Here is a 25,665-nt window from a genome sequence, read left to right on the forward strand (position 1 = left end):
GCTGTTTGGCGAGGTTACGGCCGGCAAGAGTTGGTGTAACAGATCATCCGTGCCTGGGGACAGAGCCGTTGGTGAAACCCTTGGCTAGCCAGACGATGCACGACGCTTCAAGGATTTGTCGACACAGCCTGCTCGCAGCAGCTAGGGCTGGCTATGCTCCTAGCTGCAACTTCAGCCCACGAGTAGCTATCAGAAGTCCCCTGTCCGACGTCCAGGCTACCTCGATGCCTCGAGCATCCCTACGCTACATAATGACCTCAACATTCATTTCTCGATGTTTCAACCTTGATCAACGGGCGACTGGCTCACAAGTAATAGCTATTTGCTTCCTCTTCTGCGATGCGCGAGGCCTGAATTCGAGGCAGGAGATTGGCGACCCCATTGGTGAAAGCATTCCACTCCATTATGGCATCCCAAGTCTCGGCGCCACTGCTACGACAAAGCCAGGAGGGTGACTCCCAGACTACACAAGACCAAGAACATCAGAATCGGTTGAAGGAGGGTACTGAACGATGGCGAGAGTCTCATCACGCACAGGCTCAGGATGCAAAGACGCGACCATCGGACAGGCCTGTACACAGAGTCGAAGGAGCGATTTCCGACATCATTTGGGCCCTTACATTCGTCAGCCTTCCCATGCTTGTATTGACGGCCATCTTCGTCTACCTGGTCTATCGCTATGAGGTTTCCAACACGCCTGAGGCCTTTGAGAACTTGCTTGGAATCGCGTCCATCCGGGACAGCTCAGCATACTACGTTGATTACAGTGCCACACGACTAGCTACGGTTTCGTCCTGGACAAGTACTGCCACGTCACTGACGTCTGCGTTTGTCATGGTCCTGATCTCCTACCCGCTTGCGAAGGAGTATATGAGGAGATCAAACTTGGGACAGGTCGAATCTCTCCCAACGGTCTATCAGCTCAAGTTGATCATAGGTCTGCTTGAAGGAGGCTTCGGGCCGTTGTGGTCCTGGATACAGTATTGTTTCTGGAAAGGGCGAAACAAACAGATCAGACTATTGTGGATGGCCGTCGCGGGTCTGTGGACAGCAACTCTGTTGAGGTAGGTTACTATATTAACAAACCAAGACGTGTGCGCGCTGGCTAACTTGAGCGGACAGCATCGCCATCGTCGGGGTCGATACGTGGCTTCATGTCACAACGACCACGGTGAACCTGGACACCCTCTCACCGCCCGCTTCTACGCCCGCCGCAAGCTACGGCCGTGGCCTCATTCCCCTCTGCTACAACCAAACTTGGACGCCCGGGGACATCAACCAATGTATCGGCGGCCTGCAACTACCGGGGTCGATTCACTTTGACAGCGCTTCCGAGGCGACGCGGACCTCGATGAATCTGTCCACGGTCAATACCGTTTTGGCCAGTACCATCGACGAGAAGCATTTCGCCTTTCTGACCTCTGCACAGCGCGATCCCAATCTCGATTATCGGGCACGGACCTACGCCATGAGCACCACGTGTTCTCCGGCCAGCGAGGCGTGTCAGCTCCAGCAGATCCAGTATTGCCCCTTTGAGAACGGCTGTCCTCTGGGACTGGTGCAGATGGCGCTCGGAATGGCGTACAACTGCAGTTCCAATCTCTACGGGGACCTCAACAACAACACCGGGTCGACCTTCACGTCGAGTAATGGCAGCTCGTCCGGGACAAGCAGCAACATCGGCTTCTTCCTCCAGATGTTCCGGCAGCGAGGGTTCGAGGACCCCATTGGCACCCCGGATCAGCAGATGGCGACTCCGAATCCATTCTTCTTCTCCGTTGGTGGTCGAGTGGCCACTTCCGACGCTCTATCCAAGGACCCCCAAGCCGTCGAGGACGACGAGCAATACAACTACGCCTTCATCTTTGAGTGTACCTCGACCGTCTACGAGTTGGAGTACGTCTCCATCGACGGCGGCACCGTCGTGGACGGGAACTACACGGCCGCCAACGAGACCTTGTCCAACAATGTGGGCTGGACTCTGTTGCAGAGTCGGGCGCTAGTCCAGAACTCGCTCGAGTCGGCCTTTTTCAGCGGCGCCCAGCAGGTCAACACGTCCCAGGCCTTTGCCGACTACTTTTCCCAGCAGTTCAGCCGGTCTGCGCTGAGCATGATCGCCGGCATCACGGTGGAAAGGCTCAACGGCGCCGAGCAGACGCGGCAGACCCGCCTGGTCGCACGACTCCCCAAGGCCCCCTTCTTCAGCCTCATCGTCGCAAACCTGCTGTATGCGCTTCTCGGCATTTGTCTCGCCGGGGTCGCCCTGGCGAGCCAGCCCAGGAAGACGCGCAACATGCAGGCCCGCCTCAGCGTGGCCGGCCTGGTCGCTGCCCTGTTGGAACCCGACCGCGCTGGCGCAGGGCGGCCGTGCTGCGGCCACAAGGGACCCAGCAACACGGGCATTGAGAGCGTCTTTGCCGAGTACTACTCCACCCATACTCACGCTCGCGACCACGCCCTCAAGCACGATCATCACAGTCGAGTCATCCTCGTCGACTCTGGCACGGGTACGGGCACCGGCACTAGTATAGGAAACCGAGTCTTTGAAAAAATCACCCTACCCCACGTTACTGTTGGCGAGGTTCCTTCCACCTCGACCACCTCTCCAGCTTTCATCGACCGAGTCGACACCCCCGTCTGTGACAGTCACGCCACTACTATCACCACCACCAGTACGACCTTGTCGCCCGAAGAGAGACGATCCTCGGAAGAAAACCCCGTGCATCCAGATCCAGATCCAGCCGCTCGGCACGGTGTCCACGTCCATGTCCCACTATCCATGTCTTTGTCTTTGGCTGGAGACGGCGGGGTAGGGGGAGAGGGAGGCGGTAGTGGAGGACACGTTTCTTAACTGGTATACGGTATATGGTATATGGTGCGAGACGGATTACGAGCCAAAGGACAACAGACCAGGATCCAGGATCAGACAAGAAATTTACATACCAAGTAGCCAACTAACCAAGTAATAGATGAATGAATCCGATAACAGCGTAGAGAATGGACCATGTCATGTTATGTACATATTCCTACTTTACATTGCATTGTACACGGTACCTACTACCTACCTGGAATGATCTATTCGCGTGTATGAGGCTGAGCTGAGCTGGGCTGCCTCGCTCTATCTACACATACACACACACACACACACACACACTCTCTCTCTCTCTCTCTCTCTCTCTCTCTCTCTCTCTCTCTCTCTCTCTCTCTCTCTCTGTGTGTGTGTGTGTGTGTACGAGTGTATATATACTCGGGAATGATATCGAGAAGAAGCAACGAGTAACCCGGATTGACGTTTTATATATTTATCCACAAATGCCTGCTCAGATGCACGTATTGTATGTACAAGACGCTCTAGCCATGCTGTATCCATGCTGTATCCATGCTCCAACAACAAAAGCCCACACGCCCAAGACATCTAGTATACAGCGCATATGCCAGCCTGCCTCTATTATTGTCTCATCCAGCATCTTATGGTCTTTGGCGCCACTGAATTCTACCCAGAATCCCTCACTGTCAAACTCAACTAATCAAGCTGAGCCTCAAACTCATCCTCATACACTGCCGTGCTCTCGTCCGTTTTAATCTTGGTCAACTGCTCATTGACGTATCTGTCGTAATGACTGTCCGCAATGCTCTTTCGCCGCTCTTTCTCCAGTTTGTCCTCTTTTCCCCACGCATCCGAATCCGTCACCGCGGGTTCGGCGCCTTCAAAATACGAAGTCGGACTGTCCACATCATGGATAATAGCCGGTGTCGCGTTGCCTCTACTCGAGTGGTCGCCGTTGGTGACAGAGACAAAGGAGCTGCGGTTGCCAATCGAGCGCGAAGTCGAAGAACGCCGCATCGGATTGGGTGTGCCAACAAAGGTACCTTTCCGGCTAAGCCCACTTGAAAGAACGTCATCAAAGTAGTGTGCCGCGGCAGTCGAAGGTGTACGAGGAGTCTGCGGTAGACGACAGTTGATCCCTGTGTCGTGAATCATCTTTGCCATGAGCCCAGTCCACCCGCATTGATGGCTCGCACCAAGACCTCGTCCACTATCACCGTCGAAGAACTCAAAGAACCAAAGGTAGTCCTTCCAGTGCGGGTCGAAATCGAGCGTGTCGTTGCCCGCATTAATGGCGCGACGGCCTTCACTGTCACGCACCATGAGATGCTGAAGCCGATGTTGGATCTCCTCGGCCACGTGACCGAGATGCATGTATTCGCCCGAGCCAGTCGGGCACTCAATCTGGAGGGAGGTGCCATAGAACATGTAGAACCGCAACAGAGACTCGACAAGCAGGAAATTCACAGCAATCCAGATTGGGCCGCGCCAGTTGGAGTTGCCACCAAAGAGGCCAGAATCAGAGTCACCCGGTACGTAACTGACCTTGAACTGTTGGCCGTTGACATCCATGCTCACGGGGTGGTCTTTGTGATACTTGGACAAGCTGCGGATCCCGTGCTCAGAGAGGAACTCTGTCTCGTCGAGCATCCTCTTCAAGATCTTCTCTAGCCGCTCCTTGCTAACCAGAGATAGGAGGAGACGCTCATCTTTGCCTCTTTTGCGCATCGAGGCAATGTTGCGCTCCGCAACGTCATGGCGATTCTCAATGAACCAGTCCATCCTCCGTTTGAAATTGGGGAACTTGTTGATCAGCTCCGGTTCCAAGGTCAGGACAGCGTACAAAGGGATGAGGCCTACGAGAGACCGTACACGCATTTGCTGGGTCCATGGTCCGCCCCAAGATATGGCGTCGTAGTAGAACCCGTCCTCCTCGTTCCACAGACTCTGATCTGTGCCTCCGGCCCGGAAGCTCATGGCGTCTGAGATCAGAAGAAAGTGTTCAAAGAATTTCGATGCAATGTCCTCGTACGTCCGTCTGTGCTTGGCAAGTTCCAGTGCGATATTTAACATGCAGAGGCAGTAGAATGCCATCCACCCTGTGCTGTCGGCTTGCTCCAGAACTCCGCCGGTCGGCAAAGGCTCAGAGCGGTTGAACAGACCAATGTTGTCGAGCCCTAGGAAACCCCCTTCAAACACATTCTTGCCTTCATAATCCTTGCGGTTGACCCACCAGGTAAAATTGAGCAGTAATTTCTGGAAAACGCGTTCGAGGAAATCCAGATCCTGTCTCCCATACATCTTTCGTTCAATCTTGAAGGTCCGAAAAACGGACCATGCGTGGACAGGTGGGTTGACATCGCCGAAATTCCACTCATAGGCCGGTAACTGTCCATTGGGGTGCATGTACCATTCGCGAGTGAATAGATCAAGTTGTTTCTTCGCAAACTCCGGATCGACCATGGCAAGAGGAATGCAATGGAAAGCCGAGTCCCACGCCGCGAAAAACGGATACTCCCACGAGTCCGGCATCGAAAGAATGTCGTCGAGGTACATATGCTTCCAATGCTGATTCCGGATATTCTTGCGATTCTCTGGGGGAGGTGGCATATTGGGGTCGCCGTTCGCCCACTGGTCCCAGATGAAGTAATAGTGCTGTTTGCACCAGAGCATGCCGGCAAGAGCCTGGCGCTGGATATTTCTCAAATCCTCTGCCATCGGAAGAGGGCTAATTCTGTAGTAGAATTCGTCGGCTTCTTGTCGTCGTTGTTCGATGATGTCGTCCAAAAGCTCTTCGTTGAGGTAGCCATCGTATTTACGCGACAGACGGAACCTGACGACAGCGCACTCTCCAGGAGGGACCCCGTCGCCTTGCCCAAAATCATACCACGCAGCGCATTTGGTGCCCGAGCAGCGAGGATTAATGGCTCCCTTCTCCTCGTCGACGATCCACCGGTGGAAAGCGTCCTTGACATATGGTTGCTTGTTCTTGACGCCGTAGAGCTTTTGAAGATTGGTGTCATTTTCTGTGAACATGAGTTGTGGATGGACGTCATCAGCATCCGGGCCACAACCTGGTGATGGAGACAGCTGGAAGAAGCGATGGCCCAGCTTGTGGTGTTTGGATTGCGCAGTCATTGGTCCCACCATGCGGATATTGGGTTTGAGCTTTTCAGGTTCATGGCCCCAAGACCATGTGTTCCGGAACCACATGTGAGGGATGATATGCAAAGGAGCAGGTTCCGGACCCCGGTTGTACGCAGTGACTCGGAACAGCAACTCTTCAGGGTCGTCCGTCTCTTTAGCAGTCTCGATAAAGATGTCAAAGTAGCGATTGTCTTTGAAAGCGTCCGAGTCGATAATATTGAACTCGCGCTCAAGCTTACCACGTTTCGCATTTTCTTGGATCAACTGTTCGTAGGGAAATCGTCTCTGGGGGAGCTTGTAGAGGTATTTCATGTATGCTGAGGAGAAGTCAGCTGAGTGTTGCTCGAGTTTGCCACAGTCGCAACTCACAATGCGTAGGCACATTGTCCAAATGGAAGTGCGCCTCCTTGAGACTTTCACCATGGTTGCCCTGAGGGTTGCTCAGGCCGAAGAGCCTCTCCTTCAAAAAGTCGTCCTTCTCATTCCAAAAGGCGAAGGCGACGTTCTGTAGTCCATGAGTATCCGACACTCCAGCAATACCGTCTTCACCCCAACGATAGGCTCTGGATCTGGCTTGATCGTGAGAGAAATGACTCCAGGCGTCGCCATTGTCCGAGTAGTCCTCCCGTACGGTGGCCCATTGACGTTCAGCCACGTAAGGGCCCCATTTCTTCCAGTATTTCGTGCGCTCGCGGTCCTCTTTCAGCCGCTTCTCTTCTTCACAGAGATACTCATGGTGATCTACAACAACCATCCTTGCGAGTGCGGTTCCAGTTGTGTAGTATGCTAGGAACAGGTGGAATGCAGATCAGCACTCGCGGTGGAAGATCTGGAGAGAAGTGAGGACTGCAGTTCTCAGCGGGCAGAGAAACGAACGAGATGACAACGATGGACGTGGAGACCTGCAACTGCTTGGGTGTCCCAGACGGATAGCAAGAGGAGCGACAGACGGTCTGCCTCTCGAAAGGAATGAAAGGAACAGAAAATTTCCAAGTCGCACAGATGCGCTCTGTTTGGCAGTGATGACGATCGGCGCAATCGAATTCTTGATGGGAATTGGCAGCCGGCGGCGTCGGTGGCCGTTGTTGCATCCCACTTTGCAAGCCCGGCCCACTGCCTGATCGTGGTTAGGTGGTTGGAATCTGGCCAGGAACCTGTTCTCGGGGCATCCACGATCGTCAGCGGCGTCCAATATTCATTAAGTTGGCGGATCTATGGGGTTGTGATAGGCTGTGGGCCTGACACCCGGGCCCGGACCGCCACTGGGATGGCTGGGGATTCAACAGATTTCCTGGCCCAAGCACTGGGAACCCTCGCCTACGCCCCGCGCCAGCCCCTCCGGGTTAGTTAATCGACTTAGGGGCACCTAGCTGGCTACTTCAATTGACTACTGCCCCCGTGCACTCGTAATCTCAGCGCGAAACGCCGGGGCTAGGCTCTCGTGCTAGGCTTCTTCCACTTTATCAGTCCCTCTAACTGCTCTATCCAGAACTCGTGCCACGTCACGTGCTAGCATACAGAGCTGGTCTAAAGTAATACTCCAAATTCAAAGATCAATCTCATAACCATCATTGAACTCATGCTTCTATGCAGTAAATGCTGCCTTGATACATCTCTCGTTCGTTTTCGTAGTTGCTTTAAAACCTGGTTGTCAATGGCAGTTTTCTCCTTGCATACCAGATTGCCAGCCCATTCGAATTCACCATGTCACCAATGTCTATGCCCATGCCCATGAGGATATCCATGCTCCCTGATTTCCCCCAAAAGTCTCCCTTTTCCCGCTCGATGGCAAACCCATCATCCAAATTGTGCGACATGGTTCCGTGTGCAACTGCGTTAATACTTCCAACTCCTCCAAGATGCGGCGCCACGAACGCTGCCCGTCAATCACTTGAACAGTGCCAGAATCTCCTTCATATGCTGTTCTCGTACCTCCTGCTTGCTCAGCTGTTTGTAGTTTTGGTTCACCGACACGTCGGCCAACTGCTGCTTTCGTTTCTGCAATTCCACGATCTTGCCCTCAATGCTGTTGTCCATTTGATAACGTTTGACCACAACGGGGCGCTTCTGTCCAATGCGATAGATTCGATCCACCGCCTGTGCCTCCGCCGCAGGATTCCACATCGGCTCCATGATGAAAGCGCGTGATGCAGCCGTCAAGTTTAGCCCTTGTCCAGCGGCCTTGATCGATGCCAGAAGAATCCTGATGTTGTCGTCTGATGCGAGAGCATCCAGTGACTTTTTGCGGCTGTTAAGGGACATCGTGCCATCGATCCTCACAAAAGTGTAGCCGTGATCTACCAATGCCCGCTCGATAAGATCCAGGTGCGACGTGAATTCCGAGAAGACAACACATTTCAGAGGAGCTTCTCCGGCGGTCTCCAACTCTCGACTCTCTCGATACATTTGCTCAAGGTCTGCCAAAAGTGCTTTCGTCTTAGTATGGGGTCCGTGATATATCTGCACATGGTCCTCTTCTTCTTCTTCGGCAATGGTGTCGTCTGGCGCCACGAGGATCTCGTGCGCCGTGGATCCACTAAATCCAACGTACTGCGCAGCGATCCGGGCGGAACAGAATGGACAGGTAACGGCTTCCTTGTCTGGTATGCTATCGAAGGATGCCTTCGCTGGGCTGAAACAGTCGGCGCAAACGAGGTCGAAGCAAGGGAGGATGAAGCATCGCAACGCCTGCTCTTCGTCGTCCACCTCGGTCTTGACTATATCCTTGGTTATGCTTCGTTCACAGCTTCGGCACACGTCTAGCTCAGCTTCGGTCCTCAAGTTTAACGACTCATAGGCGGCTTTTCGCGATATGCTCGGCGGCGCGGTATCTTCGTCGACGTCAATCGCATCTGTAGGGCTAGCCCCTCTCAGCAATGTCAAATCTTTCTCCTTCAGCAACTCTCGGCCATGGGCGCAGATTAGCCGTAAGGTCATGATGCCACGAAGTACGTGATGCTGAACACCGCTGTTCTTCTCCTTCGCACGGCTGAGCTGTTCGATTTGGACGTGAGCAATACCTTTGAAAAAGTCGTGCAGCTTTCTCTCTTCGTCCGAAAACGACAGTTTGGCAACGTAGTCTTTTCTCTCCGGGAGATCAATCCGGTCTCGAAGTCGACGGAGGGTGAATGAGTCCACAAAGACACGCAATGCCTTCAAAAAGGCCGGATCGCCTGCTTGAGCCGGGCCTCGAATGTACTGGTTAAATCGACCAGGAGTGTCGTACGGATACATGCGCAGGAATCTGGTCAGAGATCCAAGGTCATCCAGGCGATTTTGGATAGGTGTTCCTGTCAAGCACCAGCGTCGTTGAGCGTCCAAGCTATAGCAGGCCTGGGACTGGAGAGCTTTCTGTTCTCGAATAGTGTGCGCTTCATCCAGCACTATCCTGAACCATTTCAGCTGTCTCAATGGGCTCACTGCTGTAGCAGCCTTGGAGAACTCAGACGCCACTACACCGTATGTCGTGATGATCATTTCGTACTTCAGTAACTTGTACGGATTCTTCTCGCGGTTGGGGCCATGATAGACGTGGTATTCCATGGTCCCAGGCTTGACGTGCTGTGCAATCTGATCCTCCCAGTTCTTCACCGTGCTGGTTGGACAGACAATCAACGTCGCCTTGGTGTTCGACAGTATGATGTGCTGCATATCCTGATTATCACGAACTACTTTCTCGTTGGCAAAGGATTCCGCTTCTTCCAAGGTACTTGCGATGAGTGACAGGGCCTCCAGGGTCTTTCCCAGACCCATCACATCTGCAAGAAGGCCCCCAAGTACTTGGTCGGGTTCGTCCTTGACAGTCAGGCCGGTAACAACTTCATGATACGCAACATCTCCATTTCTGCGTTGTTTCCGTCGCCAGAGCGAGGAATTCTCTGCTTCATCACCACCGAATGTACGCGGCTGCTCTTGTCGCAGAAGAAATGTGAGAGCCTGTTTCTGGTGACCAAGCAGAGGTGTTGTAATGATAGACGGCGGAGGAACGGTCTCAGTCAGCGGCCGACTTGCATTGGCGAATGAATCAAAGAGCCTTGAGACTGCTTCTGTAGCTTCCTCGAGAGTCCGTGTATCTGACAAAGTCCTCGTTTGGCCGGTCATCCGCGGAGCTTGGAACAGTGGCTTATGCTGTGCATGTGGGTGGACGATGGGTATGCCGGGTTCCGAAGTCATTGGCGGGCGGAGCCAGAAGTTGTTGTTGCCAAAAAGCCGACCGACCCTATTGACATCTCCACGTCGGCCATAGAGGTTAACAATCATCTTGATCTGCTCGGAACAAGCTTGGTGCGGCCATTCATCCGGCTTTTTGCGCCGATTGATCAATTTCGCTTGTGTCCGAAAACCCTTCAGGGTATCCATGGCCTGTACAAGCACAGCAGCAAAGTCGGGGTGAACTTTTGCAAATGTGGTGTCCCACGCATCTTGAACGTCAATCACCATGTCCTTGGATGGTTTGCGGACGAGGGTACACCTCATGACGGGCCACTCTTGTTTCTGGTGAAAGGCATTTCCGGCCAGCTTTGGCTTGGGGACGAGGAAGGCTTGTGCGACAGTCGCGATGTGGCCATAGCATACCTCTTGGTCGTCGAGCGATCTAGAAGAGACTATTTGTACATCATCGTCGTCCAAGTCCTCTTCCTCGTTTGTGAGATCGACCAGACTCTTCTTTGTCACTTCTGGGGCCTGGTCAGGATCTGGTCGCATGTATTCGCCGACGATGCCGGTGCCCCGACGTTGTGAGGAAATCCCCGTCTTTGGCGGTCTCTCGCGCTGGTCCTCGGCACTCAATTTCACCTTTTTGAGAGGGTTGCTCATCCGATCTTCGACACCATAAAAGGTTTCCAGCATGGACTTTTTGGCCCCATCTGTGTGACCAGTTTCTCCTTTGGACGAAGAAAGGCCCATTAAATTTGAAGCAGATGTTGCCGATTTGAGAGATTGACGCGATTTCTGAGGGTCAAGAAGAGCTCTGTGATCAAATGTGTTGGATAGCTTGGAAAGGTTTTTTAGCGAATGCCGAGGAGACATTGAGCGCGATGTTGAGCCTGCTCTCTGCGGAGACTGTGATCCTTCGGAGGGGGAATGATCGCCGCGGGATGCAAGGCTGCCTGAACGTCCTGATGAGTATGAAGAAGTGTCAGTTCGTCACTGGTCCAACAAAACTTTGGGTTGAGCTTTCATCTGAGTGCGTGCGCTTGACAACCTGTCACGATACTTCTTGAGTATTTGTTTCGCTTCAATCAGGAGCGCATAAACCATCAATTGTGGCTTTATCAGCATCTTCCGCAAGAAAACTCAGTGGTAGTCAAAGGACCATGGCGGGATTGCGACAACAAGGGACAGGATTTCACACTCACCTGGCGCTTTGGACATCTTCTTTATCGACTGAGGGTCCAGCAACATGCGAGCGTTACTAGCCATCTTATGCTTGATCACAGTGAGACTTGAGGACTGTGTCACTTCTATATGAAAATCGTGACTGTAGATCGGCTGAGGTGAAGAGGGTGGCGAACCATGTTGCGGTAAGAGCAACCACAATTTTATGCCTGCGCGAGTGAGCGGCACAAGAGAATGGGATCACAGCGAGATGAATGAGATGGATCACAAGAGGCTATAGCAGCCAAATACGCTGACTGGGAAGGACCATGGCAAAGGAATGGAATGATAGACGGAGTTTTATCAGGTTCTGTGATCAAACATGTGCGCTCGGACCAACACGGCTGCAGCCTTGCGCTAAAATAACAAAATAGTTGACGAGGCTGAGGCAACACTGGGAGGCCGCCCTTTTCCGAAGCCAATTTCTGTCCATCAGGCCACAAAGAACGACGCTGCAAACAAAGGAACGCTATTATGAATGCCACACTTGGGCCTTCATGGCTGTTGGGATATCTCCCCCCTGCACGCTGGATATGCATCTTGTAAACTTGTTAAGCCCGTGTCACCAATTTAGCGGATATTTCGGACGCCATGGTCATGGTGTCCGCTCCCTAAGCGATTTCATTTCCATCGTCATCTGGCGCCCGCGAGCCCACCATCCAATCTTCGAGAGCTAACCATTCACTCCAGCCCCTCTCGGCTGCATCAAGCTCCGCATCGGTAGGGTCGTAGAGCGGCCGCATGAAGGGGACCGTCTCCAAAGGGAGCATGTCATAGTCTCTTTTGACCGATGCCCACCCGCCACTTTTGGCAGCGAACAAGTAGTTTCGTCTTTCTTGCTCTCGTTGTGGTCCAATGCCCGCTCGCCAGTCGTCACCGAAAAAGCCATGCAGGACTTGGGGCACGTCCATACCTGTGACCACAAGACGCCGCAGGTACGGGATCAGGGACACGGCAGAGGCGGCGGCCGCTGCTTCGGACGCAGAAGGCCTCGCCGGATCTCTATCTAGCCGCGATTTCCCACTGCGGGAGCCGGATGTGCTGTAGACCGGGTGCGGCTGGCGCTGAAACGGCAGTAGAATGTTGATGAAAGATGCAAATTGCTGAACAAGTGGCTCGTGTTGAGCATGATCTATAAAATATCGCTGGCAGCTCTGGTATTTGGGAAACCATGTGATAATATCGAACTGGAATCCTCCTGTTGGTCCTCCGCGTCTGCTCTGGCTTCCAGAATCCGAAGGGCTACTGATGCCAGTAAACGCTGCATCACGGATAGATCTCGGTGCACTGAAGTTACTTTCGGATGAAGACGATGAGAACGCCATAGTGGGCTTAGCAGCCCCCAGGAATTATGCCAAATGCGCCGTCAAAACTGAGGGCGCTCTGGAAAGGTAAAGAGAGGCATGCAAGTCTCCTACCCGCAATAAGTCGTTGATGAAGGCGCATCAGGCTCAAGTTCAAGTGTGTCCAATGAGCGCATCATGAGAAACCCAGCGTGGACATATTAGACAAAGAGAGTGTTGACAGGTTCGACGGAACTATGCTTCCATGCTACGTGCCGAGACCACAGGGTGTTGACATGCGGAAACGGGGGAGCGGTGAAGACGCCCAAGAACCAGCTGGGGAGGGGGGCAGACCTCCGCTCCGGGTTGCTAGAATTTTTGAACGACGGAGTTCTCAAGGCAGTGGATTGGACCGTGAGGGATGGTGGAGTGCAAACAGAGTGGCAGCAGTGAAAATCCTCTTATTCTCCAGGTTGAGTAAGGTTGTGCTATCAAGAAGATGAAACTGCGGCAAGAGAGAAGATGGTGCGCATCGAGGATTGAGAGTGTTTGGCGTGTGTTGGTCGGGAGGTTGGAGTGGGCGTTATGTAGTCCCCGCCACACAAGTTGCAACAACCCCAACTTACAACACGCGTTCGATGCAACAACTCAACATTAAATAACACTACGAACGCTACCTTCTCGTAAGCGAAAACTACTCGATAGTAGCCTCTACCTGTCGCTGAGTAATAGGCGAAACTATATTGATTCTATCTATAAGGTAACGCGATAGGAATCGCTCTCGAGGCCCTTCCGTAACTTCCTAGGAAAGACCGCTCAGGAACTCGACCGTTTACATATGTCTATGATCGAAAAGGATAGGTAATTAATGCTAACGAGGCCTTTACTAGCATCGAGACGATTTAGTGTACTAAAGAGGCATTGGTAACATTAGCAGCGACGGCGATAACGACGCAAAGGACTAGGCAATCTACAAATAGTAGGAATGGCATCTCTAATAACCCAATCGAGGCGTTTATATACATTTTTCAGATAGACGATAGTGGTAGTTGAGCAATTGAGAGGTGTTGCAACTTAGGGTTGTTGCAACTTGTGTGGCGGGGACTTAACGCAAGAGCCTCGACTAACTTCAAGGACCACGGCACCCACGGCTTCTCCCACTACTCGCAGGACCAACTCTCCGGCATTCGAGACGAATCACATTATCCTCTTCCAGCAATTTACCTAAAGTAATCTCCGTGTCGGCAATGGATTCCGCCCACGAGCCACGAGGGCTGACATCCTTACTTGTTGTCCGATTTGCAAGAGAAAGAGAAGGAAACAATAAAACCCACCACAACACGACCCAACACAGCAACATCGATGGCGCCCAACAGCTTCTCGCTCTCCACACGCCTCCCTCTCCCTAATGGCCTGTCTATTCCTCAGATACACTTGGGTGTGTACTTGATGTCCAACCGAGAAGCGTCGCAGGCGGTCAAATGGGCTCTCGAAGCGGGCTATCGCGGGGTCGACAGTGCGCAGATGTACCGCAATGAACGAGCCTGCGGTCAGGCTATCTTATCCTTTCTCAATGACAAGTCCAGCAACACCGCGGGGCTGACCCGAGAGGACATATTCTTCACCTCTAAACTAGCGACCAACACCAACTATGACGCTGCTCGTCGCTCGATCAGACAATCAGTGGAAGCAAGTGGTTTAGGGTATATTGATTTGTTCCTTCTTCACAGCCCTTACGGCGGGAAAACCGCCCGTCTCTCAAGTTGGAGAGCTGTCGAGGATGCCATCCAGGACGGCGAGATCAAGCTTGGAGGGGTCAGCAACTTTGGGACCAAGCATTTGGATGAACTCGTCGCGGCGAAGCCATGCATTATGCCTTGCGTCAACCAGATCGAGGTCCACCGTGAGTCTATCTTGTTCCATTTCTAAGAGGCGAACGTTGCCGGTGCAACCTGGACGGACAGGCGTTAAAGGAAACGGTACTGACAGAAGTGGCGAATTTAGCATTCAACACGCGGACATCCATCGTCGAAACATGTCGCAGGTATCAAATCCTGGTCGAGGCCTATGCTCCTCTTGCAAGAGCCCTACGCATGGAGCACCCAATTATCGTATCGCTGTCCAAGAAGTACAAATGCACTCCAGCGCAACTCATGGTCAGGTGGAGTCTCCAACACGGCTATATTCCACTGCCCAAAAGCGTATCGCGAGACCGGATCGAGGCAAACGGCAATGTTGGCCACTTTGAGATATCCAGCGACGACATGCAGACAATGGACGGTCTAGACGAATACTTGGTGACAGACTGGGATCCAGTCGACGCAGACTAGAGGTTTAGCCTGCAGTTGTATGGATGACCAAGCGCTTCTCCACCGGGGTTCACTGAGTGGCGGGCGCGGGTTTTTACCATTATAAGCAAATCAAGTGGCATGCCATTCGAACAGTGCATATCTGTCCAGCTTGTTCTTGTCAGGTGATACCAAAATATCCAAAGAAACCACCAACAATATCCTTCCCAGCAGCCCTAGCAACTCGACCAACGCAGCAGCCAGAAGTCAAAGCTGACCCCGCAGCTACAAATGATGTCAATGGCGTTGCGTTACACCAGACCGCAGGTCCCAGGCTGCAGGGTTTCGAAGGTGAAATCGTAACTGTTTTCTTTCCCCATTCTCACATTGATACCTTAGGTAAGAGTAAGGGGTAGGGTTCTAAGGAAGACACGTAGAAGACCAGCAGGTCAGAAGCACAAGGGGATCCAATTGCGCAAGTCTCCAGTCACAAGATATATCTCAACAGCGGCGGACTCTCCCCGCATGATATCCAACCGACAAGTTTCGTTCTCCGTATCTCGGGGCCGAGTTTCACTTTGTCTATTATTGAGCGAGATGATAAGTGCTGATTGAACGAAAACAGAAGCCTCACTTGCCTCAAGCCGCGCATTTTGACGGATGGATGATCATCCACTAGAGTACAATATCCCTTGTCATCAGCCAACGGTCCGGGGCTTGTTGCAGCCTACCAGTAAGCATTCTGGCTGGACTTGTTAAGAAATATCCAGTGGGAAGACATCAATTGGTTCCGGGGTATTGCTCCTTTGTGAACCCAGCCATCTTGAATGCTTAGCGGGGGTAGAGACCAACAAAAGTGATATTAGTCGGAGTCCTAGGGAGGTTCGGGGATGCTCGGAGGTCGGAATTCCTTTGCTGGAATATCTGAAGGGACACGGTGCTTTCGAGAGGGACTGGCAAAGTTCTCCAATGATGACATGCCTTGGTTTTGGCCGGCTGAAGGGGGAAAAGGAAAAGAGACAACGGGATGACAACGAACACCAGTGGTATGGCCTTCACGGCCTTCCAGTGCCTTCTGCCTCCTCGCACTTTGTCAGACAAAAGCTTACACACGCCTGTAAATGTCCCTCAGCGTCTGGCTGTCCCGCTTTCCACGTTGTTTCGCCCCCAGATTCTGGTCCTTAATCCCCCTCGCTTACAAGGGGTAAGTAATTGGCACGGTGGTTCTCGAACCGATCTCTTGTCCTCCATGCCTTACGGATGGAGTGGCACCCTGAGGCCCCTCGGAGCCCCTCTGTTTCGCCTGCAATAAGCCCAGGAAGACGATCGGAGAAAAGAAAGTGCTTACTGGCAAATTTCAACTGCCGTTGGCTGAAAGGATCCGGTCGCAGTGGACTGCGATACATCGTATTCTATCAGTTAGTTCTGTGACGAAAACGCTCTCGGAAGGTGGGACTTGGTTCACGGTCTGTACAGGGTACCCGTTGTACTTGTATGTACCTCGTATCGCCCGTGCCGCAATCAAGGTGACCAGGAACGCGCGACAATGAAACCAGCGCATATGTACAAGAATGAGCGCATGAGATTATATCCTCCTTCTGCTGGGGATCCACTGATATACTCTGGTGACTCGAGATATTAGCAACAAGGGATCGCCGTACCCGGTACTTTACTCGGTACTCGTAGCTTGGTGGCTGGCAACAAACACCGTAGCAGGGGATCCCATCAATCGGCACCCAGTCGGCCTCTGGACTTTTGCTGAGTCACAAGTGTGCAAACCCTCCTCACCCTGGTCTCTTCATTCGATCATCTTTGGTTGGGCGGCAGATGTTGTGTTAGGTGCAGAAGTGGCGTTTGGTTGGTGGTGGGTTGAGAGAGGAAGAGGGACGAGTACGAGGAGCAGAGCCAACTTAGCATCACCCGTCTACCGGGTACATGTTTTGATCTTCGCCGGTGATTAGTTTCCTCTCGCAAATGTCTACTAGACCTTCTTTTCACTGGTCACACCGAACCTTGTGAGGCGTGGCTAAATTACTGCCTTAGTCAGAAATGGAGGTTGCGATGAGGGAGCCCCGTGCCGTCCATCTCGCCCATCTCGGGCGCATTGGGCATCTGAGGGCATACCTCGAGACTGTTGAAAGGCGAACTCGTATGCCGCGGGTTCCAGTGGTCTTTTCCAGGGGCACACCACCTCTAACTCCAATCCTACGTCGGGATCCTTTCTTTTGAGTCCCCGAATAATCTTACTAGGTGCCCTGGTTCGTGGGTCGAGAACGTCTGAGATGGTTGCGCACACGTACATATGTGTGGAAATAGTGACTGAGGGACAGAGTGACTGACTGGAAGTTGGACGTACGAGAAGGTACCAGCTGCCACCGGTCGTCGCCCGCAGGGCAGCGCCCATTATTGGTCCCAAGGAGGCCCATCAAGGGGGGGGATCCGCCCAAACCATGCTCCCATGGCTCCCCCGTTCTGCCAACACGGTAGACCGGGTACCCAAAACGTGCTCGCGCCCTTGACAGGGCCTTTTAATTAAGTCTACTAGGCGTGCTAGGCCACTAGGCTGCCCTGGTGCCCCTCCATGCCCGGCCACGGGCATCTCCCATTGTGCAACACCGCCAATCCGGAGGCCACAGATGTCCTCCAAGAGTCAAGGCTTGCCCTGCAGATTCCCTTGCGCGATCGCCCTCAAAATCCTTCGACCTCGTCGTCAGTTTCACAACGGTCTCCTTTCTCCTCAATTCCCAATCCCATTGCGACTTTATTCTCTCCATATCGTCTCCTGAAAGACAACTCACACATACGACATCCCCGTAGAGAGAAAAGTTGGGCTACAAGAAGCCACGAAGCTCTCTTCAGCTGTTCCCAACCCCGCTGACTTTGGAAGATTGATCCTTGTTACATACTTCCCACCTGCCCACCCACGATTCCCCCGAACCCGCACGATGCATCCCCTACCGATGGTTCGTTGACACACCTCCAACTGCGACTTTCCGGTCCTTGTCCTATCTTTCACGTGGGAACGCCTGCGTACCATTATTGCCACTCTGCTGTTGCATTCAATCTTGCCGTACAGGCGTCGCTATCGCGACCTCCCGCATGTGCAGATAGTCGGTCGTTGATTTGACCTAGTCGCCTTTTCAGAGGATATCGGAATCTCATCTCCACGGCTGTTTACGCGAGAGTCTGGTTCAGCGACCTACAAGACAGCAAGAGAAAGGACGTAACTGCGGGAACGGTGCAGAAAGATTCGAGACTCCGATATCAATTCTACATTCGCAGTCCTTGAGAACCCAGTCGTATCATGGATTTCTCGTACTTCACTTCAGCCCCGCAACCGTATCAATTTTTTGGTTTGCCTCACACGCCCTCTACCACGCAAACGAGTCATCTGGACGAGTTCAGAACCGCTCCTTCCACCGTGAGTTGCTTCTGGCACACGGGGTCTCTAACGAAGGCGGCTAATCGTACTGTAGGATCAATATGACGCTGCCTTCGCGGCATTTCAACAAAGCTTCCACTATGACCCTGCTACTTTCCTCGCCCAACCTCATCAAGCATCCACCCAATCCCCGTCGGTCCAAGGCCGCCATGACTCGATGGTATCTATGCCAGAGGTCGATATGTCCAGTCTCACTGCACCCGCAGCAGATATGACGCCTGATGAACCGACAGTAGCAAGAAGTAGCAGCGAAGAGAAGGATACCTTGACCCCTCAGCAGAGTCGCAGGAAGGCACAAAACAGAGCTGCGTAAGACCACTGAAACCTAGATTTCCGAGGGAGTAATATGATTCTAACAGTGAACCTCAGCCAACGAGCGTTTCGAGAGCGAAAGGAGAAGCACGTGAAGGACCTCGAGGCCAAGCTGACAAGCCTGCAACATCAGTCCATGACCCTGAACGGCGAGAACGAGCGGCTGCGGCGCGAGCTCGCAAAAATTGCAACCGAGAATGAGATTCTTCGTGCTACATCTGGTGCGGCATCGAATGGTCCGACTCCCTTTATGGAAGAGCCAGACGAGTTAGTAGGCCCGTTGGGGTACGTCCCCACTGATCGACATTTGAAAGACCGCTCGCCGGCTAGTTCCAGTGGTTCGTCCTTCGACATCGGCTCCAAATACGCGCACTTTGGCACCTTGAGAACCATCACGGTGGACAACGACACTGGGGAACCCTTGCTCGGGGCTGGCGCTACATGGGACTACATCCAAGCTCACGAACTCTTCCGCAAAGGGCTTGTTGATGTTGGCGATGTCTGTGAGCGTTTAAAAAAGATGGCAAGATGTGACGGCCAAGGGCCAATCTTCCTCGAGAGTGACGTCCGGCAAGCGATTGCTGAAAGTGCCGTTGCCGGAGGGCGTGACGAGCTGATATGAAGACTCTTGTCGCTTGCTACACCACAGGTGATGATGCCTCTCCTCACGATCTCCTCACCACATTTATTTGAACCTTCTATGATCAAGCGTTGGCGCCCCGGAGTATTATTGGTTACCTATGACCTCAAGCGAGGCGCAAAGCATTTGGAGGAATTCTGTTGGAGTGATTTGTGCAATTGATCAACCGTCCCTGCGCAGAAGGGACGATATTATTACCATCGAAAGCTGAACCTGCGTGCATGGCCACTTTTCCTGGGTGGCGAGGACCCTTGATCACGAGAAATGCTCCAATCCCCCGCAGCACTCTCGGCATGCAGCTCTGCAGCCAACACTTTTCCAGCCCTCTGCTCAGGTGGATCGCATCTTTTCTGACAAATGGACCTTGGACACGTTATGTCAGCTGAAACCCTACAGCCCACAGGCGTCACCAGTGACACAAATATACATGAGGTTAGGACCCTGCCGCGTACCTGCTCCAAGGCTGCTTCTTTCCGTGGACACATGACGATCTCGGACAGAGAGACCTATTCTCTCGGTTGGATCTGATTTCCCGAGTTGCGCGAGCCTCATGGCTTCGTGTAGCCAAGCCGCCCTCTTGGCGGCTTGGGTATATCATGCAGGACACAAGTCATCAGTCACGGCCAACCAGACAACGATTGCACGCTTCAGAGTTCCTCAGAAACTAGGCTTCAGAATCGGGGGAGTTCTTGTCTTATCTGAGTGGCACCAGCGACTTGCAGCGGCGTCGTCCACCTTTGGCAAATCGTGTTTCATCATTGGGCACCACCAGTGTCTGTCTCATGCGCGCGATCGCCTGACCGGATGTTCCAGCCTCGTAGGCGTTGCAGTCTTGAAAGGCTGCCATGCGAGCAAAGGCAACCGTGTCTGGTAATTGTTGCGAGAGTGTTGATGTTGGGAGGGACGGCTCCTAACTCTCGAAAGGATGAACGGCGTTGAGCTGTCGTAGAAGTGCCTGCGTCGCCTTTACCCCTTGGCCCACAGCCATGTCCATAGTCGTCAGCACCGCTGCGGATGAAGACCGCAAATCAATGAGAAGAATCATTATTGCATCAGTCCCAATCATCGTCGTCGTCGTTGACTTGATTGTTCTTCTCATTCTCATCTTCATCGTCCTTTTGTCTGAGCCGCATGTCATTCTCTGTGACCGCGCCAACATCAACAAGAAGTCGTTCAAGGTCTTTCAAGTTCGTTCTCACGCCGTTGAGCTGCCCCAAAGTGATAATTTGGCGCTTGATGTCACCGTCTTTGTACACAAGAATGGTCGGTGTGTTCTTCTCCGGATAACCCTCAATGCACAGATCGGCGCGAATCTCACAGAACTTGACATCCCCAAACTTTCTCGCAGCCTGTCTCCAAATCTCAGACAGGACCCGAGACTCAACATTGGTGCCAAGTGACGAGGTCAAATTGACCAGAACAAATGCCTTTGACGATTCTTCCGTAACATCACGCGCGTAATCTGGCTTTTGGAGCGGAAAGACTTGGCCGTAGAGAGACTTCTTCTGCAAGCTTTGGATTTCGGCCAGGCGCTTTCGGCGGTAGGATTCGAGAAACGCTTCATCTTCCTCGTCTTCGAGGTCATGGAGTTCGTCCAAATCCTTGTCCTCAAGTCGATTCTCGTGGGCCTTTTTCACAGCTTCGAGCAAAGCTTCTTGGATGATGGGTTCTGGATCTGGTTCTTTCTCGGGAATGATACCATGTTTGCGAAGAATGTCGTTCCTTTATGTGTCACAGAAGCATATTAGCTGCACTGGGAGAGAGGAAGCACAGGTGAGAGACGAGATTAGCAACGAACCATTCTGTATCTGCGTTTGGGTCATCGACAGGGACGTTTACTGGCATATCCATTGTGATTCTGACGGTTGTACAACAGCACTATGTGGTTAGAATGAAGTGAGGAGTCCGCTGACGAAGAGCAGTGGGAGGAAATAATACTCGGCCCTTCGGTTTTCGATCCTCATCAGCAATCTTCCAGTGGCGTGAAGCACCAACGCGCATCAGCCACAGTGTGGCGGCCAGTTGTGGCTGCCGCAGGCACTCCGCACAAATTATTGGCAATGGACGAGGACACCGTCGACAACTCCAGCCCACGTCGGAAACGACGTCTCGATAGTATTGGCACAACGCCAGCACCCTCCCTTCAATTGTCAGGCTCACCATTCCCTTACCTCTCCTTCACTTCACTCTTAAGATTTTGATTGTGCGAAATGATTGTGCGGTAGTCCCATACAGACACTCGTCCCAGCTCCTCCCTACCCAAGGGGGCATCCCTGTCATTGTTAATCTCTCGCTACCATCAATTGAACGAGTACGTGTTGTTATTGCCCAACATGAGTTACGCCAAAAAGGACGAGGATGCCGAACACTCCGGCTTCAAGCTGGACCGAACTTCTGTTTTCCAAGATGGTATTTCACCCTTGCGTCTGCCTGTCATCAACCAACATCCCAATTGCAAACATTAACCCACGATACTCTAGCTCGACTGTTCAATTCCTCACCTATATCACCTCGAAAATGCCGCACCCTACTCACCAAGATCGCGGTCCTCCTTTTCACGGGGGAGAAATTCCCCACGAACGAAGCAACCACTCTCTTCTTCGGGATTTCCAAGTTATTTCAGAACAAGGACCCCTCCCTGCGACAAATGGTCTACTTGATATTGAAAGAGTTAGCACATACTGCCGAGGATGTCATTATGTCTACGAGCATCATTATGAAGGACATGACCGTGGGGAGTGAGATCATCTACAAAGCAAATGCTATCCGGGCTCTCTGCAGGATAATCGACGCAACAACTGTTCAGGGCATTGAAAGGTTAATCAAAACCGCTATTGTCGACAAGTCACCCGCTGTCTCGTCGGCAGCCTTGGTCTCATCGTACCATCTACTTCCCATCGCCAGGGATGTAGTCAAGCGGTGGCAGAGTGAGACTCAGGAGGCCGCTTCCTCTTCCAAAGCTAGTGGAGGATTTCTGAGTTTCGGAGGTGGCTCCCAACATTCTCTGGCGGCGTCAAACACGAATTACATGAACCAATATCACGCAATTGGTCTGCTATATCAGATGCGGTCGCACGATCGCATGGCTCTCGTCAAGATGGTACAACAATACGGCGCTGCGGGAGCAGTCAAGAGTCCAGCGGGGGTCATGATGTTGGTACGGCTTGCAACCCGCCTCGCCGAAGAGGATCCCAGTCTACGGAAGCCTATGATGCAGATGTTGGACGCCTGGCTGCGGCACAAGAGCGAGATGGTCAAGTTCGAAGCTGCAAAGGCAATCTGTAACATGCCCGATGTGACCGACGCCGAAGCCGCACAAGCTATCGACGTCCTGCAATCCTTCTTAACCTCTCCGAGGGCGGTCACAAAATTCGCAGCCATCCGCATTCTCCATTCATTTGCCTCGTTCAAACCTCAAGCCGTCCACTCAGCAAACCCAGATATCGAGGCTTTGATTTCCAACAGCAATCGGTCAATCGCGACATTTGCAATCACAACTTTACTCAAGACTGGCAACGAGGCTAGTGTAGATCGGCTTATGAAGCAAATATCCGGTTTCATGACCGAGATCACAGACGAGTTTAAGATCACCATTGTCGAGGCTATCCGAACACTCTGCATGAAATTCCCCAGCAAACAGGCCGGCATGCTCACATTCCTGAGCGGTATCCTGCGAGACGAGGGAGGTTACGAATTCAAACGTGCCGTAGTGGAGAGCATGTTTGATCTGATCAAATTTGTTCCGGGGAGCAAGGAAGAGACACTCTCACACTTGTGCGAGTTCATCGAAGATTGCGAGTTCACCAAGTTGGCGGTGCGGATTCTACACCTTATTGGCGTCGAAGGCCCAAAGACGCCGCAACCCACCAAATATATCCGGTATATCTACAATCGAGTCGTGCTGGAGAACGCACTGGTCCGCGCAGCAGCGGTGACCGCACTAGCAAAATTCGGTGTGGGACAGAAAGACCCTGAGGTCAAAAAGAGTGTCGAGGTCTTGTTGACGAGATGTTTAGACGATACAGATGACGAGGTGCGCGATAGGGCGGCGCTTAACCTGCGGCTGATGCAGGAAGAGGACGACATTGCAGACCGCTTCATCAAAAACGACTCGATGTTCTCGCTGTCGACCTTTGAGCACAAACTGGTCATGTACGTGACATCCGACGACAAGTCAGTTTTTGCTAAAGCATTCGACATTCAATCCGTTCCAGTGGTATCGCACGAACAAGCTTTGGCGGAAGAACGGACAAAGAAACTCAATACTGCCACGCCTACATTGAAGGCACCAAGTACAGGACCTGCGAAACCGAAGGTGAACGGAGCCGCAGAAGGACCCGCTGCCGGTGCCGCAGCCGCCCAGAAATATACCCAGATTTTCTCCAGGATACCCGAGCTGGCAGCATATGGGCCAGTGCTGAAATCGAGTGCTGTGGTTGAACTTACAGAAAGCGAAACCGAGTACGTGGTGTCCGCCGTGAAACACATCTTCAAGGAACACGTCGTGGTACAATATGACATCAAGAATACTCTTGATCATACTGTACTTGAGAACGTGACTGTCCTAGCGTCGCCTGCCGACGAAGACGAACCTACCTTGGAAGAAGAATTCATAATTCCTGCCACTGCTCTGAAAACCAACGAACCGGGAGTTGTTTATGTTGCGTTCCGCAAGCTAGGTGGCGAATCTGCCTTCCCAGTTACCGCATTCACGAACGTCCTCAAATTTACGAGCAAAGAAATCGATCCCACAACGGGCGAAGCCGAAGAAGGAGGCTATGAAGATGAATACGAAGTCGAGAATTTGGAATTGACAGGCGCGGATTTCGTCAGTCCCGCATTCGCGGGCAATTTCGATCACATCTGGGAGGGTACGGGCGCGAATGGAGAGGAAGTTAGCGAGACGTTGGTGCTGGGAAATGTCAAGACATTGGCCGGTAAGTATACGACCGCTACCTATAACCTCATACGTTGTTTTGTTTTTAGTGCTAACCTGCATCGCTCTGCAGACGCAACGGAACAGCTCTCGCAAGCTCTTTCTCTACAACCCCTCGACGGCACCGACGTGGTTCTATCCAACACAAGCCACACCTTGAAATTGTACGGCAAGTCTGTCACTGGTGGGCGAGTGGCAGCGCTGGTGAAGATGGTGCATTCGGCCAAGTCTGGGGTTACTGTGAAGGTCAGTGTAAGGACTGATGAGACAGGAGGCGGTCTTGCACAGGGTGTCATTGGTGCACTCTCCTAAACAATCCAACGCTTGAACCAAATGTCATGTGGTCGGAGAGGAAGGGTCAAGGGGCGCGGAACCCGAACCAAGTCTGGAGGCAGCGAGGGCGTTGCACCATAGAACAGAAACGACGGATTTGAAATTCCCAAGGTTGAGTTTGCAGGCATCGAGGAGCAATCAGAAGCCAAATGATACGTGGGGCGCGGGCATTCGAGTTTGTGCACTTGGTATTTTAGCAAATCTCCCCAAACCGGCTCGGGGAGGGAAAAATGGAATGATGTTCGAAGAGACGAAATACGTTTTCCCCAATGTCTAGCGCGAATCTGTTTCATGTTTGCCGTTTATAAAGATAAGGATGAGGATGAGCCGCAGTACAAGTACTGTGAATATCTACGAAGACACTGCCACAAGCTAGGTAGTTATGGTATGGTATGATAGGGTATAGAAAGAAGAAGGCGGACTTTTATTTTGTTTTGTCTTCCAACTTGAATACAAGGAAGTGCGTAAGGCCTGGTCCGCATGGACGACCCGGCATTGGTTGGGCTTGACCATGCTGGAAAAGAATCGGAGCGTTCTACAGGTATACGAGTAGATAGCTCTATAGCCCAGCACAGCACGCTTTTATTTCCCGTAACAATGTAAGCTCACGCCGTTTACATCCAGGTTCGGTACTTTTGTCGGGATCCCCTTTGGTGCGTGCGACCATCCTGAATGGTCGGGGAGATTCGCACGAGGGCGCGCAGTAGTGCTTGTTGGTGACTTGGTTCAAGTTGGGCAAAAGTTCTTTCTTGTACTTGTACGGTCTTGGCTCGATAGAGACCATTTGATCGGTTGATCGCAGGCTCGGGATTGCCGCGATAGAGAAGTCGTCAGAGAGTCAGGTATAGTCCAGGCTGACGTGGAGGATATCTTTGAATGCGGGTTGAGAAATGGCCCTCGAGTCGAAGGTTCCGTATTGGTACCGTGAATCGTTGGCACCGTAAGTACAGACTCCCAGGGCAGCCCATGTCTCTCCGTTCGAGAATCACATAAGGATGTGTGGTTGCGATAGCGATTTGTTGTCCGAGCTTTTGTTTTCGAGTTCCTGCCCATCCCTCGCTAATCAAGTTCGACCACATGG

General features: G+C 52.4%; 8 protein-coding genes across 8 annotated transcripts; 4 read left to right on the forward strand and 4 right to left on the reverse strand.

The window, feature by feature from the left end:
- Positions 1 to 405: 405 nt before the first annotated feature.
- Positions 406 to 2,851, forward strand: Z517_09943 (uncharacterized protein; the record flags this gene model as incomplete). Its single annotated transcript, XM_013425851.1, has 2 exons — positions 406 to 1,064; positions 1,123 to 2,851. 2 exons carry the CDS (start codon positions 406 to 408, stop codon positions 2,849 to 2,851), a joined length of 2,388 nt encoding a protein of 795 aa, XP_013281305.1.
- A 672-nt stretch (positions 2,852 to 3,523) lies between these two features.
- Positions 3,524 to 6,728, reverse strand: Z517_09944 (uncharacterized protein; the record flags this gene model as incomplete). The annotated part of the gene is made up of 2 exons (XM_013425852.1): positions 3,524 to 6,291; positions 6,344 to 6,728. 2 exons carry the CDS (start codon positions 6,726 to 6,728, stop codon positions 3,524 to 3,526), a joined length of 3,153 nt encoding a protein of 1,050 aa, XP_013281306.1.
- A 1,133-nt stretch (positions 6,729 to 7,861) lies between these two features.
- Z517_09945 (uncharacterized protein) lies at positions 7,862 to 11,002 on the reverse strand (the record flags this gene model as incomplete). The annotated part of the gene is made up of 1 exon (XM_013425853.1): positions 7,862 to 11,002. One exon carries the CDS (start codon positions 11,000 to 11,002, stop codon positions 7,862 to 7,864), a length of 3,141 nt encoding a protein of 1,046 aa, XP_013281307.1.
- A 959-nt stretch (positions 11,003 to 11,961) lies between these two features.
- Positions 11,962 to 12,675, reverse strand: Z517_09946 (uncharacterized protein; the record flags this gene model as incomplete). The annotated part of the gene is made up of 1 exon (XM_013425854.1): positions 11,962 to 12,675. One exon carries the CDS (start codon positions 12,673 to 12,675, stop codon positions 11,962 to 11,964), a length of 714 nt encoding a protein of 237 aa, XP_013281308.1.
- Positions 12,676 to 13,995: 1,320 nt separating this feature from the next.
- Z517_09947 (uncharacterized protein) lies at positions 13,996 to 14,963 on the forward strand (the record flags this gene model as incomplete). Its single annotated transcript, XM_013425855.1, has 2 exons — positions 13,996 to 14,536; positions 14,638 to 14,963. 2 exons carry the CDS (start codon positions 13,996 to 13,998, stop codon positions 14,961 to 14,963), a joined length of 867 nt encoding a protein of 288 aa, XP_013281309.1.
- A 3,262-nt stretch (positions 14,964 to 18,225) lies between these two features.
- Z517_09948 (uncharacterized protein) lies at positions 18,226 to 19,297 on the forward strand (the record flags this gene model as incomplete). Its single annotated transcript, XM_013425856.1, has 3 exons — positions 18,226 to 18,342; positions 18,398 to 18,672; positions 18,733 to 19,297. The coding sequence occupies 3 exons, from the start codon at positions 18,226 to 18,228 to the stop codon at positions 19,295 to 19,297; spliced, it is 957 nt and encodes a 318-aa protein (XP_013281310.1).
- Positions 19,298 to 20,367: 1,070 nt separating this feature from the next.
- Z517_09949 (uncharacterized protein) lies at positions 20,368 to 21,166 on the reverse strand (the record flags this gene model as incomplete). Its single annotated transcript, XM_013425857.1, has 2 exons — positions 20,368 to 21,037; positions 21,114 to 21,166. The coding sequence occupies 2 exons, from the start codon at positions 21,164 to 21,166 to the stop codon at positions 20,368 to 20,370; spliced, it is 723 nt and encodes a 240-aa protein (XP_013281311.1).
- A 482-nt stretch (positions 21,167 to 21,648) lies between these two features.
- On the forward strand, positions 21,649 to 24,563 carry Z517_09950 (uncharacterized protein; the record flags this gene model as incomplete). The annotated part of the gene is made up of 3 exons (XM_013425858.1): positions 21,649 to 21,724; positions 21,796 to 24,252; positions 24,325 to 24,563. 3 exons carry the CDS (start codon positions 21,649 to 21,651, stop codon positions 24,561 to 24,563), a joined length of 2,772 nt encoding a protein of 923 aa, XP_013281312.1.
- Positions 24,564 to 25,665: the final 1,102 nt, after the last annotated feature.

Source organism: Fonsecaea pedrosoi (assembly GCF_000835455.1).
Source record: "Fonsecaea pedrosoi CBS 271.37 unplaced genomic scaffold supercont1.6, whole genome shotgun sequence".
Taxonomy (NCBI): Eukaryota; Fungi; Ascomycota; class Eurotiomycetes; order Chaetothyriales; family Herpotrichiellaceae; genus Fonsecaea; species Fonsecaea pedrosoi.